This window comes from Halichoerus grypus, chromosome 7 (assembly GCF_964656455.1).
Source record: "Halichoerus grypus chromosome 7, mHalGry1.hap1.1, whole genome shotgun sequence".
Classification (NCBI taxonomy): domain Eukaryota; kingdom Metazoa; phylum Chordata; class Mammalia; order Carnivora; family Phocidae; genus Halichoerus; species Halichoerus grypus.
In genome coordinates this window covers 35,193,744-35,211,076 of record NC_135718.1, presented here as the reverse complement: position 1 = coordinate 35,211,076, position 17,333 = coordinate 35,193,744, and the positions used below count along the sequence as shown (strand labels likewise).

Sequence of the window (17,333 nt, the reverse complement as noted above, 5' to 3'; positions counted from 1 at the left end):
AAACTACCAACAAAACAAAAAGGCAGCCTACTGAATAAGAGAAGATATTTGCAAATGATCTATCTGATAAGGGGTTAATATCCAAAATATATAAACAACTCAACATCAAACAATCCAATTTTTAAAAATGGGGAGAGGACCAGAAGAGACGTTTCCAAAGAAGACAGACAGATGGCCAACAGACACATGAAAAGATTCTCAACATCACTGATCATTGAAGAAATGCAAATTAAAACCACAATAACATAATCACCTCACACTCATTAGGATGGCTATTATCAAAAACAAAACAGAAAACAGCAAGTGTTGGTGAGGATGTAGAGACATTGGAAACTTTGTGCACTAACAGCCTAAAAAAAAAAAGTAAAATATTTAGGAATATATTTAACAAAGAAAGCATATGATTTGTATACTGAAAACTGCAAAACATCAAAAGAAATTAAGAAGGCCTAAACACGGGGCACCTGGGTGGCTCAGTCAGTTAAGCGTCTGACTTCAGCTCAGGTCATAATCTCAGGGTCCTGGGATCAAGCCTCACAGCAGGCTTTCCTGCTCAGTGGGGAGTCTGCTTGTCCTCCCTCTGCCCCTTCCCCTACTCATGCTTGCTCACTCTCTCTCTAATAAATAAATAAAATCTTTAAAAAAAAAAAAAAAAAAAAGGCCTAAGTAAATCGGAAGACATCCCATGTTCATGGATTAGAAGACTTAATATTGTGAAGATGGCAGGCCTACCCAAATTGTTCCTCAGATTCAGTGATAACCCTAGCCAGCATTCTAACAGCCATTCCCACATAAATTGACAAGCTGATCTAAAAGTCATAGAAATCCAAGGGACCTGAAATAGTCAAAACAATCTTGAAATTCAAGAACAACAAAGTTGGAGGATGCAAAGTCCCAATTTCAAAACTTGCTTCAAAGCTACAGTAATCAAGACAGTATGATACTGGTAAAAGGGTAGACATATAGATCAGTGAAAAGAATTGAGGGAGAGAAATAAACCTATATATCGATAATGAATTTGTTTTTGACATGGTGGCCAAGATAATTCAAGGGGAAAAAATAGTCTTTTTAACAAATGGTGCTGGAACAATTGAATATCCACATGCAAGAAATGAGGTTGGATCCCTCCCTCATGCTATATATATGAAAATTAACTCAAAATGGACCCCTAGCTAAATGTAACAGCTAAAACTATAATACTCTTAGAAGAAACATAGGGATAAAATTTCAAGAGCTTGGATTTGGAAGTAGATTCTTAAAAATGATACCATCAGCACAAGCATAAAAAAAAATAGGTAAGTTAGATTTTATCAAAATTAAAAACTTTTGTACATCAAAGAACACTACCAAGAAAGTGAAAAGACACACAGAATGGAAGAAAATATTTGCAAATCACACATCTGGTATTTAATATTTAGATTATATAAAGAACTCATACAAATGAACAAAAAGATAACTCATTTTTTATTTTTTTTTAAAGATTTTATTTATTTATTTGACAGAGACAGCGAGAGCAGGAACACAAGCAGAGGGAGCGGGAGAGGGAGAAGCCGGCTTCCTGCTCGGCAGGAAGCCTGATGTGGGACTCGATCCCAGGACCCTGGGGTCATGACCTGAGCCAAAGGCAGACGCTTAACCGACTGAGCCACCCAGGCGCCCCGGTAACTCATTTTTTAAAGTGGGCAAAAGATTTGAATAGACATTACTCCAAAGAAGATAAAAAATGGCTGGGGTGCCTGGGTGGCTCAGTCGGTTAAGCGTCTGCCTTTGGCTCAGGTCATGATCCCAGGGTCCTGGGATCGAGCCCTGCACTGGGCTCTCTGCTCAGCAGGGAGTCTGCTTCTCCCTCTCCCTCTGCCCCTGCTCTCTTGTGCTTGCTCTTTCTCTCTCTAATAAATAAAAATATTTTAAAAAAAATAAAAAATGGCCAATGAACACATGAAAAGATGCTAAACATTATTAGTCATTAGGACTGTGCAAATCAAAATCACATGACATACCACTTCGCACCCAGTAGAATGCCTTTAATATTTTTTTCAAAAAGGAAAATAAGTTAGGATAGTGTATAATAAACTATAAGCTAGAATCAAATACTGATACATGCTACAACATGAATGAACCTTGAAAACATTATGCCAGGTGAAAGAAGCCAGACACAAAGGTCACATACTGTACGATTCCTTTTCTATGAAAGGTCCAGAATAGGCAGTACATAGACACAGAAAGGAGACTGGCTTTTGTCAGGTCTAGGGAGAAGGAAGAAGTAGTGACTGCTGATTGAGTAAGTTTCTTAGTGGGGTAATGAAATGCCCTGGAATTAGATAATGGTATTGGCTGCACAACCTCATGAACATATTAAATGTTACTGAATCATACACTTTAAATGGTGACTTTTATGCTATTTGAATTATATTTCAATTTTAAAAAGTCAAGCTCAACAGTTGCTTTAGGTGGTGAAGTAGTACTAGCCATACTATTCCAAAAATGAGAGGAAAAACACTCTTGGGGATTTGGATTTAAAAAAACAAACAGGGGTGCTTGAGTGGTTCAGTCAGTTAATCATCTGCCTTTGGCTCAGGTCATATCAGGGTCCTGGGATCAAACCCCGCATCAGGCTCCCTGCTCAGTAGGGAACCTGCTTCTCCCCCCTCCCTGGGCCCCTTCCCCCCACTCCTGTGCACGCTCTCTCTCTCTCTCAATAAAGCCTTTTAGAAAAAATAAAACCTCAAATAATCATTATAATAAGAACTCGAATTTGTTGAATTGTATCCTACAACTGGAAAACTGTAACCCATGATATTGACCACTAGCTGATTTCAGATCTAGTCTCAACTCTTCTAAAACAAAGGCATAAAGAGTAAAAATGTTTCTAGGGTAACCACCTTAGAAGTAGAAAGAGCCATTTTTGAACTCTTCCTCTCCTGGCCGGAGTTTGAAGGAACAGGTTAGAAGGCAAGGAAAGGTAACATTCTGGAAACACAAATCTTTTTCTATATAATATTTCTTCATTTTAGGCAGGGGAGCCTAAAATGTTGACCCCACCAGAGCAACCGACAGGGCCTGGGCTCTACAGCTGCTGTCCCAGGCAGCAGTCTCCCCTTAACCCCGTGTGCGTCATACAGATGTTCCCATTCTCTGTGTTATGAAATGGCAGGAAAGGAGCACTGCTCTTAGGATCATCTCTTCAAGTGTCTCCCCACCATCCTCGTCATCTCTGCTGAGCACTTAATTGTCACTGCCTCCCTTAAAACATGTTGATTACTTTTCAGAGACCTGTGTAGCAAGTCCAGAGTGTACCTAACTAGGAAACAGCGGGGTTATTGGTGATAATTGTAGAATGTTCCTATAGAGAGAAAATGCATAATTGTTATATTGTCATTTTCTAAGTACTTACAAATCAAATATTAAATAATTCGGACCAGAATTTTGCTAGAGATTAATGTCAAACTTTATTGACTTATAAATTCCAGAAACAAGTTTTTGCCTAGTTTTTAAAATCTTCCCTTAACTCTTCTGACACCTTTATACTTACTAACAATTTCTGAAAAGTTATGAGTAGTGATGCCATGGTCATTTCTATAGGTTCTTTTAATACCTGAGACTTCTCTGCAGATGAGAATACATTTAGAGGGTCTTCCAGTACCCGCACATTATACTCTAACTTAACTGGGACCAAGAAAATGTGCTAAGCATTCTCTATAAGCTGTTTGGAACAAGAAAATAGACAGGAAACCTTGGGGTAGTTGAGATGATGTGAATAGATAACAAGGAAGATCTGTGTGAATATTTATCCCTTTGTTTCCATGCTGTCTAGACTATCACTCTTACCTTTTGAAATGGCTAGAGTATGTTTTGCTTTAGATGTAACTTTTGACTTCTGTTTTCTTTTAATGCATACTTTACCATCTGAATTGTGACCAGGTATCATTTGTAAATTTGTTTCTGTTGGTCTTTGTTAGCAGAAATAGATTTTGCTAGGAACACATTCGCTAGGAATAGATACTAACTGGATGGCTCTTTCTTTTTTTCTTTTCTTTTTTTAAAAAAAGAGAGAAAGCACGCATGTGTTGGCGGGGGGGGCAAAGGGGGAGAGGGAGAGCAAGAATCTTAAGCAGACTCCAAGCCCAGTGTGGAGCCCGAGGTGGGGATCAGTCTCACAACCCTAAGATCATGACCTGAGCCTAAATAAAGAATCAGACACTTAACAGACTGAGCTACCCAGGCACCCCATGGATGGCTCTACTTTTGACTTAGTGAATTTAAGAACAATTCTGCTTGCTGACCTAATATCCTGTACGTGTAAGTAGAAGTAATACTTTATATCTTTAAAAGATTCAAGTGCTGGTTTTTGTTTTACTATTGATAACTTTTAAGGTTTGGAGATGTAATTTTGTTTCACAAATTGGTTCATGTTTATCATGTCTACAAACCTCATTTTGACTCATTTTCAGTTTGAGCATTCATTCTGGATTGGTTCTTGTATTTTAGTGATGTTCATGCTTAAAGAGTAAATTAGTACTGCTAATAAAATGAGAAAAATCAAGACACCTAGAACATTGTTTTTCCAGTAAAGTACTGCCACAGCCCATCCGACACCTGACTTTTAGTTGTAGGGGATCTTGTGGCCTAACTGGCCTCTATTGAACCCTGGGACTCCTTAGAGCCCCATTTGAAATCACCGCTCTTTTTAAAACTATCCCTAATATTAGAAGCAACATTATGTAATAAAATATTTTATATGCTTTTTGTGACCTTTATTTTTGATTAAACTCATAATGTGTTGTTAACCAAACTATCTAAAGGTATGCAGATTGTCGATTGCCCAGGATTTTCCTCATACATTCTTGAAGAATGTCATATAAGTATCCAAGAATTAGGAATGTTTTTACTCACTAGTACTAAGGAGCTATAATTTGAAATGTTTTCAGAAAATATTTTGAAAATACTTAAAATTATAGTGGAAGTGACACCTGTGGTTTCATTAAAAGTAAGGTAGACTATTTTAATTAGTAATCTTTATTTCCTTTAGGGTTTAATGAAGAAGTTCATTCGATGTTCTACACGTGTAACTGTGGGAACTATTAAAAAATTTTTAAGTTTAAAACTAAAACTTCCAAGTTCTTATGAGGTAAGTTAATAATCTAACCTTGATCATGTTGATAATTCTGATCTGAAGTAAAATTCTAACGAAGTAAAAACAGAAAGTACATTTAATTTTTGTGGAAACTTAGGTTATTTTTATATGTTAAAAATTTAGAGAATGTAATATTCTATTTATGTAATCTGTATTTTTTAATTTAACATCTGACTAAAACATGCTACTAATGCATTTAGTGGTTTACAGTGAGAAGAGATACTTATATAACTTAAATTTTCCCAAAATAAATGCTACAGCTAACTAGATTTTTTTAATGCCAACATTAGGGTCTTTTTTTGTTTTGTTTTTTAAATGAGACCTTTGAGATCCATTTTTACCAATTCTTTATAGACTTCTTTTTCAGAATGTAAAACATTGTCTTTTTATGTAAAAAGATTTTGTAAATAATGTTCCTTTAATTGTGTCATATGAAAAAGTGGTATTGTTTAGCAGTAGGTAAAACCAACATAATTGCATCTGCATAAATGCAATTTACCAGTTTCCTAACGGAGAGATAAATTGCCTCCATGTTGATCACAGCACAACTTGTAATGTGTTCAATGTTTAGAAAATGTTTATGATCCTACGAGTATAGATATAATGTAATGAGGAGACATGGCTAGCATTTCTCACCTGCCCAAATGGCAGTCTTAACAACGTGCATTAATTTCTCTTCCTCCCCTTTGGGTTCTGATAGTAGTAGCTTCTGAAGAAACGAAAGACTGAGACTAGTTTCCTATATAAACAAAGACATCAAAGGCAACATTAGTTCTTCATTATATACACTAATATTAACAGTTTATCATAGCAGAAATAAAACAGGATTTGAACATAGGCATTGACAGGTATTAAGTATGTATTTTGAGGAAGTCTCTGATCCTAAGTTTATTTAAAAACTCTCAGGTAACTAATAATCCATGGATTAAAAATTCTTACTGTGGTTTGGTCCTACAAATATTAAAACATTTCCAGAGACATCAACTTTTACATTAGGGAAAAAACTGTGAAAGTTAATCAAAGCCCTATGTACTTGGTAAAAAGATGACAACTTAGATACAACAGTGAAAATAGAAAATGAAATTGTTTTTATGATTTGGTTTTATACTTATTCTCTTCTTACAAAATACCACATGCAGTTTTATTTCCTTACTTTTAAGTGTGACCCGTTGAGTTATTTTCTAGTTTCCAGGAAGTTGTTAGAGCTGACAGGATGATTCCTCTCATACAGTCTCACTCCTGGCACACAGTGTTGCTCTCCACAGATGAGGACAGCAGGGCAGGAGACTCTGTCCACTGACAGCTCCTCATCTCTCCCAGTGTAAAGGACTTTTCCTATGATTTTTAGTAACATTTACTGGTTCCCCCCTTATTTTGCTGTCTAACACATAGGGTGATGTTTTAATGAAATACCTAACAGCTGAAGCTTTTGCAACAGCATTGCTAACTGGGGCAAGATAGTTTAGTTTTTAAATGACAACAGAAGCAGTGTACCTAACCAGGGATTGCATCCTGAATCTCTTTACTTCTTTGCTTATGAATTTATTTTACAAGCAAGATTTATTTATTTTTTTTTTTTTTTTAAGATTTTTTTATTTATTTATTTGAGAGAGAGAGAATGAGAGACAGAGAGCATGAGAGGGAGGAGGGTCAGAGGGAGAAGCAGACTCCCTGCCGAGCAGGGAGCCTGATGCGGGACTCGATCCCGGGACTCCAGGATCATGACCTGAGCCGAAGGCAGTCGCTTAACCAACTGAGCCACCCAGGCGCCCCTACAAGCAAGATTTAAAAAAATAAAATAAAATTATCTACTTTGTCCTTTTAAAAATAAAATGTCTAAAAAACATTTTGAGGTCCGTGCAAGTCAACATAAATCATCAAAATGCCAATATAACTCAGCTAAAAATTTGTCTAATACAATTGGAACAGTACTCATTTTAGACTTAAAGTTCAAAACTCTGGTCTCTAACCAGACAGAATTATTTAAAACCCATTTTTCTTCACCTTCTCACACTTTAAATTAAACTCTTATCAGTTTGCCTTTAATAGCTAGAGAACTGAAATGCTTTATTTATAGGGACTTATGATAAACATTTAACTGTGCTTTGTTGAACTGGTAAATCATAGCCACAGTTCCTGGGGCCTTCTTAAGGATTTGGGGGGTTGTTTGGTTCCTGCAACTCTAGAGCAAAAGTGAGCTTTGGAAAGCACATCCCTTTTTTGAAGTTCGATGCAAGATGAGAAGAGGGTCCTGTAAGTATTATGCAAGTTACCGCCCAAGCAAAACAGGCCAGAGAGCCCTAGAAGATACAGGCCTGTGGCATGGTCCTAACTGTTCTGTTGACTTAGCTACAGGCAATTACCAGAAATTCTCAAATGCCTTGAAGTCCCCATAAATCTTGTATCCACATTCATTCCTTTACCCTCTTTGAATACAAAGTAATGAGAGGAAAGCAAGTCCTCTCAATCTTGAGAAGGTGAAAGCATTCTGAGAGGTGAATTCATAAGCCAAAGGTGCTGTGAGGTCTCCACAGTTACTTCTCCTTTTGTAAGAGACAGTCACAGAAATATGTCTAAACTAAGGTTGCACAGAGACATGGACTGAGAAAGCTTACACTGCATTTCAAAATTATGTATACAGACTTGAGTTGGGACAAGACCAGCACTGCTTCATGTTACTTATATCTGAATTGTTAATAATTATGAGATGGACCAGTGCTCTTAATAAAAACATTCAGTGTTCTTTTTAAATAATGGTTAATACTTCTGTTTTGTTATGACTATTTGAATCTTTTTTGAAATTTAGGAAAAAAGTGTAAGATACTAATGAATTAAAAATTACTTATGTTAATGGATCTGTAACTATTCTTTTTAAAGTTGGATGTGCTGTGCAATGGTGAAATTATGGGGAAGGATCACACTATGGAATTCATCTACATGACAAGATGGCGACTAAGAGGCGAAAACGTAAATTGCTTTTATATTTACCTATGTGTATGTTTAGTTATATGCCATTTTGCTACTCATAATAAACAGTATACTACTTAGAAACAAACAAAAAAAACTTGGGAAACAGAAGAAACTGATTCCTTTTACTGTTTATCCCAGCTACTCCATGATAATTGGTCCTAAGTACAAGACCAAGATCTTTGTTAAATGTGGTTTTGTTATATTTAAGGTGAGTTAAAAACCCCATCTAAATATGTTCAGAACTCTACTTACCTCAATACAGAGAAGATGGCACTTACATTTTTTTAGAACCCCGATAAAATATGGGAACTTCTAACTATATGGAGTCAAGTGAGGAGACTAAGTTTTGCCCTGATTAGTATGTTGTTTAGTGGTTGATATTTTTTGGTTGTGGCAGAGGGGACAGATAGAGTAGAATCTAGGTAATCTTTTTTTCAGGTACCTTCTTTACATGAAAGTGTAAAATTGGACCAAAGGGTAAGTGAGTTTGCAGTGGTTTCTGATGTCAGAATTAGATTGTTGTGGCTTAGGCCCTAGGCAATATGAGAGAAATGATGTAAAAGGAGAAAACCTGAGAAAAATCCAAAACACCCAAAAGGAGAATTCTGTATTTTGAACTATACCTTTGCTTAGGGTTAATCAGAAGGTTCAAGCATATCTTATCTGTATTATGCGTAACATTGATAGTAGAGAAATCCGAGGGCTAGGGATTATAAGGCTTGATGTATATCAGTGAGGGGATGTAGTAGTAATGCTACCAGAAGTTCTCTTTATAATCTGATTACATGAATACACGTTAATTGAGATTGACTGGAAGGTTGTACTAGATGACTTTCAAGGTCTTCTCAGACATTAAGATTCTCTGGTGTTTATGGTACAATATGTCGTACTTCTAAACTCTGCATAATTTTAATCTAATAAGATAGGTTGTATTACATTTTCTTATGAAAATATAAACTATTAAAAATACAAAATTAAGAAATGTAACCTCACTCAAAGACAAGTAATACAGAATCTGAATATAATGAGGGTTGCCATGTTACAGTGGTTCAAAAACATGGAATGTAAGCATCTATGGAATTGTTATAAAACCTCAAAAAATCATTTTTGTGTGTTGTATTCAATGAGTAGGAAAATTGGCTGTTTTTCAGAAATGTCTTGATATATAATAAATGAAGCATCTAACTTCTAAAGTCAGAATTTTTTTTTCTGAGTCCCACTTGGGTAAAGCCTTTCTTGTGAGGCTGAATTCTCATGACCAGGAAGAAAAAATTATGTTCTAGTACCAGTCACCAGCTTGTCGTTTGCCCTGGAAGAACTCAGACCTCTCTAAGCCTTATTTAAAAAAAAAAAAAAAGAAACAAAGGAAAACAAATCTAATTATCTTTGTATTTGGTAAATTACTACCTGCCTTCCTAGGACATTTTATAGTTTTTTAAAATGGTTCTACATACATCACCCTCATTGAATCCTTCCAGTCAAAATGTTTCAGGTACCAGGTGCAGATTACAGAGCTAGTCAGTTTTCCCTTACCCAGCACAGTTGGGGCCTAGATATTGTGGTATTACATATAATATCATAATATAATTTTAGCTTTCTTTGGTAAGTCATTGGCCATTTTATTATGTGTTAATGATTTTCAAGTGCTATGAACAGGTTTGCCTTAAGGTTGAAGAGATGTAAAAAGTCATCCACCGCAAGACCTCAGCTAGCACTCACTTGTCCTTCTCACAATCCCTTCCCAGAGGTCGCCCACACTGCCAGTTTTAAGTCAAAGCATGAAAGAGCTAATTTGAAGACTTTGTTGTTAATTGACTATCAGTTAAATCAGTCTTTACTACAATTATGTTTCTGGTTACACATATCTGATAGTTTAAATTCCTATGTTGTTTAAGGCATATTTTAATAAAAGTTGGTTGGGAAAATGGTTCAGTACCTTATGATTTTTCAGACTACCACGATCAGAATCCAGTTATGTCTTACCCCCTCCACTTCTGCCCCTCTGGGCCCCGCCGCTGTCACCATTCTCCAGAAGTTCTGTAAAAACCTCTTCCCTGGGCCCCATGCTTCCTCTCCTGCCTCCAGCCAGGGTTCCCCTACTGTCCTGGCCCAGCACAGCACCAGAGGGATCCTCCGAGAACAAGTTAGCACATGTCACTTCTCTGCTCTCAACTCTCGTATCGTTTAGAGAAAAACCAAAGTCCTTCCAGGGACATATAGATACAGAGCCCCATGATTTTTCCCAGACACCTCTGTGATCTTACTCTTTACTCTCCTTTGGCTCACCACATTCTGGCCCCACTCGCTTCTGTTTCCTCTAACCTGCCAGGCTTTCTCCTGCCTCCCTAAGTATCCACCTGAATCATTTTCTTTCTTTTTTTTTTTTTTTTTAAGATTTTATTTATTTATTTGACAGAGAGAGAGAGAGCGAGAGCAGGAACACAAGCAGGGGGAATGGGGGAGGGAGAAGCAGGCTTCCTGCCGAGCAGGGAGCCCGATGCGGGGCTCCATCCCAGGACCTTGGGATCAATGACCTGAGCCGAAGGCAGACGCTCAACAACTGAGCCACCCAGGCGCCCCTGAATCATTTTCTTTACCCTCTTCACCCAAAGAATTTTGCTTCTACATCACCTTCTCAGTGAGGGCTCCGACCTTCCTTAATAATACAACCCCTGCTCCCAATATGGCACTCTCCCAGTCCATTTTATGTTTGACTGTTTTCTATAGTATTTTTTCATACCATCTGGCATACTATACCACTTATTTATGTTTATTGTTTGTCCCCCAACTCAAATGTAGTCTGAGGACAGGGATGATTATTTGTTCACTGCTGAGTCTCCAGTACCCAGAGCAGTGCCACATACAAATAATAAATATTTGTTCAAAGAGCAAATCAAATGAAAAGTTTCTTTTATAAGGTCATAGTTATGCAAAATATATCCTAAAGATCATCTCATTTATTTGAATCTCCATTTCCCATTTGTTTTCTGTTAAATTTTAAATTTTTGCTCATGTTCCAACTAATTATGAATTATTATAATAGTAACTGGTGAAGTCTGACAGTTGGAGTGAATGGACAAATTAGCAATAAAACAGTCATTTCTTGATCAGGCCCCTTCTAGTGTATTTGTTGCGGTCCCATCCCTCCCCATCTGTACCCTCCATTGCCAGCAGGATGCCAGGACGTCTGACAAGCTCACGTGACTCTGCCTACTGTCCTTGCTGCCTGGCTGTACCTGGGGCTGGGGTCAGCTGATTTCCCAAACTCATGACCACCTTGTGGTTCTTTTACTTGTTTCTAGTACTTTCTTACACTAAACATTTTGATCCACCTGGCATTTGTTTACTTACATACCCATACCTACAATGAGGCTAGGACTCTTATTCTAAGACTTTTTTGCCAAAAATGTAATTTGTTGAATAAGCCGTACTTTATCTCGGTGTTTTGTCACCATGATGTGTGCATGTGTATCTATACATGTGTGTACACACCTGTGCACATGTAGACCCCCACAGACACAGAGCTAGGGACACACATCTGTGACACACATGTTCCTGGACATTCTGTTTTGTTCTTCTGCATAGGTCTTAGCCCTGCACCACATTACACAGTATATAAAGTTTTTATAAAAATTTGATCATATACCACTCCTAATTTAAAGCCCCTCGGTTGTCCATTTTCTTTGGGATAAGTCTGAATAAAGTTCAAACTAATTTATAAGGCAAATAGGCCTTCTAGGTTGCTATATATATATATATATATATATATATATATATATATATTCATATTTGTTACGGCTAAGCTCATTATTCTTTTAAAATGGTGTTGGCTGATTTTACCTATTTATTCAGATGAACTTGAGAATGGGATTGTGATTGGCATTGGAATATATTTTTAGGTTGATTTGGCTGAAATTGGCATCTTTGCAGTTTTTTTAGTCTACTCAGTGCCATGGGGGTGGGGGTGTTCTCCTCATATGTTCCAGGCTCTTCTAGGTCTCTGAGTCAACCCTGTGCTATCTTCCCTCTTCACACGGGATGCTGCCTCTGCCCCTGGGGTCTTCTGCCTCAGGCAAAGCCATGCTGTGTCCCCATCACCTCCTTACCTTGTCCAAGGTCTGGACCCCTATGAAGAATCTTGGAGAAGTCCGTTGGGCCTCTGTTTCTCCAGAGCAGCGGCACATCTCCCTGAGCCACACAGCATCTCTGCCTCTTTCCTCTGCTCTCTGCTGGCTCAATTCCACTGAAGGCTCAGCCTGTTTCCTGTAGTCCTTGCACTTTCTGGATTTTATCTTTAGGAATCAAACATCTGGTTAGACTTAGCTAACTCTTAGAGATTTTTCATTTCATAGTAATATTGCTGCCTGAAGATGTTGTACTCAAGATTGGTGTTCATCTTTTGCTTATTAATGGGAGAAAATGTTACCTTTTCTTAAAACCAGTGCTTCTTAAACTTTAATATGAGTAGAAATCACCTGGGGATCTTGGTAAAAAACAGATTTGACTCAGTAGGTCTGGGGTGGGGCCCAAGATTCTGCATTTCTAACAAGTTCCCAGGGAATGCCAGTGCATCTAATCTTTGGACCATCTTTTGAGTAATAGGATTTTAGGAAACGTGATCCATAACCACTGGCTTACCCTGTGGCTTTGGCTTCCACATCTGTAAATTGAGGGTGTAGAATTACAGAATTAGATCTCAATCTGGAAGGGACTTAGTTATCTAAACCAATCATCTATAATACATGATCCTGTTTATAAGATCCATGCAGTCAGTGTTCATCGCATTTTTGAAACAAACATGAATGGAATCATATGTACTGTTCTGCAGCTTTTTTTTTTTTTCATTTGATATGTCATATGGAGAATCAACAAACTTGATATAATTCTTTGTAACCAGTTGATAGTATTCCATTTGTGTGGCTGCAGCATAATCTGATTAACACACTCCTTTTGGTGGAAATTTAGACTTTTTCAAGTTTTTTAACATTACAAGCAATGCTAGATTCCAGTACATATATCCTTTTGCACATGTGCAAGCATATTCATTGGCTAGATTCCACATGTGGATTTACAACAGAGTATGCATGTTTTAAATTTTGATAGATACAAATTACCCTCTTAATAGATTTTAGCAGTATATAATTCTACCAGTAATATATGAGAGTGCCCATTTTCTGATATCTTCAACACTGCATATTATCAATTTTGTATTTCTTCTGTGAAGTTTCTTTTCATATCCATTGCCTTGCTGCTGTTTTTCCATTGTGATGTTTGTCTTCTTCTTACTAACTTCTAGGAGCTCTTTATGTATTCTGGATTCTATAATCTTTGGTTATGTATGTTGTAGCTATTTCCTCCCAGTTGTGTTCTGCTTCCTAGTTTGTTTGTTTGTTTTTTTAAGATTTTTTATTTGTTTGGGGGAGAGAGCGCGCCCGCAGGCGCTTTACTGGGCACATGCACGAGCCGGGGGAGGGGCAGAGGAAGAAGCAGACTCCCCGCTGAGCAGGGAGCCCCACTCAGGGCCTGATCCCAGGGCCCCAAGATCATGACCTGAGCTGAAGGCAGATGCTTAACCAACTGAGCCACCCAGGCACCCCTCTGCTTCCTAGTTTTGACTCCGTTTTTTTTTTTTTAATCCTTAAAATTTGGGTGTAATAATACCTGTCTTTGAATTTTTTTTTAGTAAGAATGAAATATTACAAAGTACCTAGCAGAATGCCTGACATAGTAAACGTTAGTGAGTTTATGAATAGCTTATGTATGTTACATTTTGTTATTATTGTAATTCTCACCTAACTTCCTCTCATTCCTGGAGCTTACTGTTAATATTTTCCCATTTGGCCTCAGCTTTCATCATGAACTCATCATGTTCTTCCTGCTCACCTTTTCTCGGGTAGGTTGAATACTAACTCTCAGTACAGCCCCTCCTTCCCAGATGATCCTGGTTGGTTTTGTCTCTTCTAACAACTCCCTGCCAGGACATACCTGAAGTTACTGCACCACATTTGTCTTGCTTTATCTGCATTATGAAGCAGTTTTAGGAAAAACAAACATCCTTCTTGAGTGATACCAAAGAGATTAATAGAAAAGATAATAATCACTTAGTGAAATAGCCTCTTTCACCTTAACTCTTCACTCTTAAATGGTGTTTGGGACTTGGCATTGTTTAGGACTTCCAAAGTCTAATAGGCCAGAGCGTGGGGACTCTTTAGAGAGAAAAGGGAAGGTTACTAAGGATAGCAGTGCTGGGCATGTCTTACAGCATGTTGATGAGCCCTGTACAGAAAGTCAAGGACTCACTCCTGAAAAAAACTGCTAGTCTTTTGGGGAAATGGAATATAATTTCTGAAATTTTATTTAAAAGGCTAGCAATACATTTGTTTTAATCATTTCTTCCCTTAATATTCTTTCAAAGTATACCTTTTAAAAACCTGCTTGCTCTAGGATGTTAGATTTATCCTGGTTAATTTACACCTTTTATGTATTTTTTTCCCATTTTGAGGAGGCATGCAATGTTGAATTCATATATACATAATTTTAAAGTATATATTTCATTGTTTATAATCATGTTACAATTAAAATAATGTTCATGTTTAATAAGTATTTAGCTCAACATTGAAAAATCAAGATTTGGGAATGATTTTTTTCTTTAATATGAATGGTTAAACTGTTAAAACTTAGTGGGTTTACAACTGAATCTACTCAGTAGTTTAAAATGTGTTCATTCATTGATTTACTCATGAAACATTTTTTTGAGAAGCTGCTTTGTGCCATTTCTGGGCCTTAGTTATTAAGACTGTACATATGAATAAGATAAAGACTCAAGGAGTTCATATTCTCATGCTATTAAAATAGATAATGGAGACTAAAAATCTAATCTGAGCAATATAAAGAACCTCATCTAAAACAGAAAACGGACCCCTTACGTGTTGGGGCAAAGTGCATACCCCTTTCAGAGCCCTGAGGTCCTTAAACAGTGTTCCCTTCATGGGTAGTAGAAGGGCAAGCTAAGCAAGATTCATCACTGGCAGGGGTGGAAGAAAGAGGGTACCCCTCCTGGATTGAAGAGGTGAGGGTTTTCCCAGGAATTATTATCCGAAGAAGAGATGGAAAGGATAGCCACCATTTTGGTAAATATTTGCAGGATATTAACAAAACTGATATTTAGATACTAAAGTTGTCTCAGGCTACATTTTACCAGTCACTAAGTTATTAAAATCTTTAAAAAAAAAGAAGAAAAAAACAACCAACTACCATAGTTTGGAAAGTGTTTACTTAAAATTATCATGTTGACTCATGTTTGACGTTAAAATAGTTTAATCAGTTTTAAATATGTATCCAGTTGTGGATGCCTCTTATCTGATGAGTTCATCTCCTCCGCAGTTTCGGTGTCTGAACTGCTCAGCTTCGCAAGTCTGCTGTCAGGATGGCCCTTTGTATCAGGTAAGAGGCACTCACGACTGTACATATGCCCTCCTGACGCCTGCCAGGATGGTGACTGCTTTCGTCCCAAACCCGGGGTTCTAAGACCTGCACCTGCAAAACCAGTATTTATCTGAGCTACAAAACTTCATTTTTCAATTTATGTCCCAGAGTTTCCCATTATTTTGGTTCTCTTGCATTTATCTATTTAATTTCACTGAATTAAAAATGAAATTATAAATGTTAAGGCCAGTATTTAGGAGTCAGAAATTTTTAATAATTACTGGTTTCAGCCCTTGAAAAATCTGCTCCATATTGGATCTCTGCTCCATGCTCAGCACTTCTTTGCGTAAGTTTTTGTGTGTTTTTTTTTTTTTTAATCCGTCAGTCACCCACAAGTGAAAGATAAAATGCTAGATTAGGGGAAGCTCTGTTAGGGCAATAGCCCAATGGAACTGTGAGCTTGCTGACTAGGCCCCGCCCTGAGTGCTCTACTTGGGTTACCTCTTTTAATGCAGAAATGAATGTGGACTAATTTTAAAATGCACCGAGAAAAACTTTCCTCTGATCCATTTTCCAGTTACCTAATAAAAGTACATTTTAATCGGGATGATAAATTGTAGTGATGCTTCTGCCTTGAACTATAACTCATACATAACATGGTTTTTTGCTCTCACTCTTGGCACTGGTGTCTGTTTCCTTAGAAATAAAGATGTTCATAAACTCCGACCTAAAATATTAGAGAACAAGTGGAGTAAGATCAGGTTTTTAAAAATCCTCACAAATTCCTTTTTCTTTCTTCAACACTTCATTATGGATTTTAGTCCTGTCACAGAGTTGAACTTATAATTAATAGTAAATTCAGCTAGAAATTTTCAGGGGGAAAAGTTATCACTTTATTTCAAGAAAACATCATGTGTGTAACTTTATACTATCTAATTTTTAAATTTAAAAAATTTTAAAATTCCACAAAATGGACAGTTTTCCCGGAAACTACCAGTGGACCAAAATTTACCCATGAAGAAAGAAAATGTAAATCACCAAGTCGTGAAAGAAAATAATAATTAGGAATTACTTCCTCAAAGGATACCTGAATAGTTTTATGGTCATGCTCTCTCAAATTTTCAAGCAATACATTATTCCCATTCTAAATTGTTTTAAATTATTGAAAAAGGTGAAATTCTTCCAAATTCATTTTACAAAAGTAACATAATCATGATACCTAAAACTGACAGAGAACCTCCAACTATAAAATGAGTATCAATTTCATTTTGAATACAAATACAAAGATGATAAATATACTAAAATCATATACTAAAAGAACAATAAGCCAAGACCAAATAGAATTTTTATCAGAAATGCGAGAATGGCTTAATATTGGGGGAGGGAAGTAATATATATTATATAGCAGAAACATCTTTTATGCACACAAACACACAAAATCAAATCAAAACCATCAGTAGATACTGAAAAGCATCTGATAAAATTCATTATTAAGTCCCAATTTTTCCTGCAACTTATTTTGAAAATTTTCCAAAAAACAAAAAAAAAATTGAAATAATATAAAGGAATATCCTTTACTTTTGCTTAGATTTTTACCAGTTAACATTTTGCTACATTTTCTGCCCCCCTTGTCCCTTCTCTTCCCTTCTCCTTACCTTATTAATCTCTTTATAATTCTGTTCTTTGTGAAACCATTTGAAAGTAAATTGCAAGTATCAAAACAGTTGACCACTAAATATTTCAGCATATATTTTCTAAGATCAAAGACTTCCTCATAAATAACCAAAATACCACTTCACACACA

At 36.7% G+C, this 17,333-nt stretch overlaps 1 protein-coding gene across 8 annotated transcripts in view; it reads left to right on the top strand.

Moving 5' to 3' along the window:
* The window catches only part of PCGF5 (polycomb group ring finger 5), a 114,865-nt gene that overhangs the window by 87,634 nt on the left and 9,898 nt on the right, over nt 1-17,333 (top strand). For 6 of the 8 annotated variants that reach the window (XM_036117148.2, XM_078077378.1, XM_078077379.1 and 3 more), the window contains 3 exons: nt 5,030-5,128; nt 8,012-8,101; nt 15,488-15,547. In XM_036117148.2, coding sequence (XP_035973041.1) covers nt 5,030-5,128; nt 8,012-8,101; nt 15,488-15,547 — 249 coding nt within the window. Of the gene's footprint in view, nt 1-5,029; nt 5,129-8,011; nt 8,102-13,951; nt 13,998-15,487; nt 15,548-17,333 lie in introns of those variants that run through there. The other 2 variants (XM_078077381.1, XM_036117151.2) reach the window with 2 other exon arrangements.